The sequence below is a fragment of the Lotus japonicus genome, chromosome 2 (genome assembly GCF_012489685.1).
Source record: "Lotus japonicus ecotype B-129 chromosome 2, LjGifu_v1.2".
NCBI classification, from domain to species: Eukaryota; Viridiplantae; Streptophyta; class Magnoliopsida; order Fabales; family Fabaceae; genus Lotus; species Lotus japonicus.
Genome location: NC_080042.1, coordinates 48117934 through 48119763, shown reverse-complemented (window position 1 = coordinate 48119763; position 1830 = coordinate 48117934). Strand labels below are relative to the sequence as shown.

Sequence of the window (1830 nt, the reverse complement as noted above, 5' to 3'; positions counted from 1 at the left end):
GGAGATGCTCTTTGCATAAAAAATATTTTTCTCTCTCATCCAAATTGCTTTATTACTTTATGAGTTTTGCTTTATATTGCTTTATGAAAATAAAAAGTATAAACAATGTGGTGTGGTGGAACCAAATGAATATTTCTAAGAAATAAGAACTTGTGGTTGGAGTGAAATCTACAAAAGTTGCTTAAGCGTGTGGCAGTACGAGCTCACATGAATAGTGTTAAGAACTAAGAAGAACCTAGGGATGAACATGCTCAAAGAATCATGTTCTTAATTAACAATTGGAGATGACTGACGTTGAGTTCTTAGTTCTTAAAAATAAGAACCAGTTTTTATATAAGTAACTTAACATTAAAAAATATTTTTTCTCTCATGTTCAAATTGCTTTATTACTTTATGAGATTTGTTTTATTGCTTTATCAAAATAAAAAGTATAAATATTGTGGTGTGGTGAAACCAAATAGTCCTAAGAACTCAAATTTAAGAACTTGTGATTGGAACAAAATATGCAAGTTTCTTAAGAGTTGCTTAAAACACATATGGTAGTATGAGCTCACATGAATAGTGGTAAGAACAAAAAATTAAGAACTAGCATTAGAGATGCTTAGTAACTAGACAGTGAAAATAAACATAACATAAACTAACAGTTTTAACTATTGATTAAGAACCCTAATGTTAACATACAAGGCTCTTCTTAAATCTTTTTTAGGGTTCGTATTATGATGGATATTAGGAAACCAGTCCTTACTAGCTCTAGCTTTCCCTGGTTGAACTTGCCTAAGGCTTAGATGTATCTCGGGTATGAAAAATTATTGGGTCTTTGCTACAGATGTGGAATCATAGGCCATGAACAAAAACCATGCTAGTAGGTATACTCATACTTGAAGGCGAACCTGATCGATGGTTGTGGGTTGCGGATAGTGAGGGCAAGTACACGGTTAAGTCAGCTTACAGTGTGTTGCAGGGTGAAATTCCTACAGATGCAGATTTTAATTACAATAACATCTGGACAACGTTTGCAACTACGAGCAGTAATACATTTACATGGAGGGCACTAATGGATCGTATCCCATGTAAGCTCAATTTGATGCGCAAGAATGTTATAAATCGAATTGAGGAGGTAACTTGTCCCCTGTGCAATGAGGTGGAGGAGTCTACATCCCACATTCTATTTTGCTGCTCAAAAACCTGGTTGGTGCGGGCATGCTGCTATAGATGGTTAGGCATATCTACAGCCCTCCCAAGTGAAGTTATGGCTCATTTCTCACAACATAGTGGCATCCTCAGTAACAAAAATCAGAAGCAGGGATTGATGACTATCTGGACAGCAATGGCATGGTCCATATGGACATGTAGAAACATAGTTGTGTTTGATGGGCAAGGTTGGGACTATGAGAGGGTTTTTGAGCTGGCACAGTTGAAGTCTTGGAACTGGATACAAGCCAAGTCCAAGGAATTTACGTGCTCTTTTTATGAATGAGTATCTCTTCCATTACACTGTTTGCAACCCATCTAATGGTTGTTGCATTTATATACTTAGTGGGGCATATGTATTTGTATATGATAATGGGGGAATGGTTTTCTTTTTACTTGCCTAAGTTTTTTCCCTCTTTCTTTTTAAGCATTGTACTATGAACATAGCACCCCTTGTGCTTATATTAATATATCTTTCGTTTGTTGATAAAAAAAAGGTATACTTATACATTGGGGTACCTCATGTGAAGGCCTTTGCCTCTTTATTCACTAGGAGTCAGAAAGAAAGCCAAGCAGAGGTCCATCTCGAAGCAGAGGGTGACATCGAGAAAAAGGGCGGAGGAGAGTGAGGAACTTCCT

General features: G+C 36.7%; 1 protein-coding gene across 1 annotated transcript; it reads left to right on the top strand.

Annotated features, from left to right (window-relative positions):
- The first annotated feature begins 856 nt into the window (after window positions 1–856).
- Window positions 857–1477, top strand: LOC130736538 (uncharacterized). Its single transcript, XM_057588359.1, has one exon. The coding sequence runs from the start codon at window positions 857–859 to the stop codon at window positions 1475–1477; it is 621 nt and encodes a 206-aa protein (XP_057444342.1).
- The last annotated feature ends 353 nt before the right edge of the window (window positions 1478–1830 follow it).

What these genes read in the sequence shown, in the direction of transcription:
- LOC130736538 (XM_057588359.1), top strand. Translation starts at nt 857, where the DNA reads ATGCTAGTAGGTATACTCATACTTGAAGGCGAACCTGATCGATGGTTG.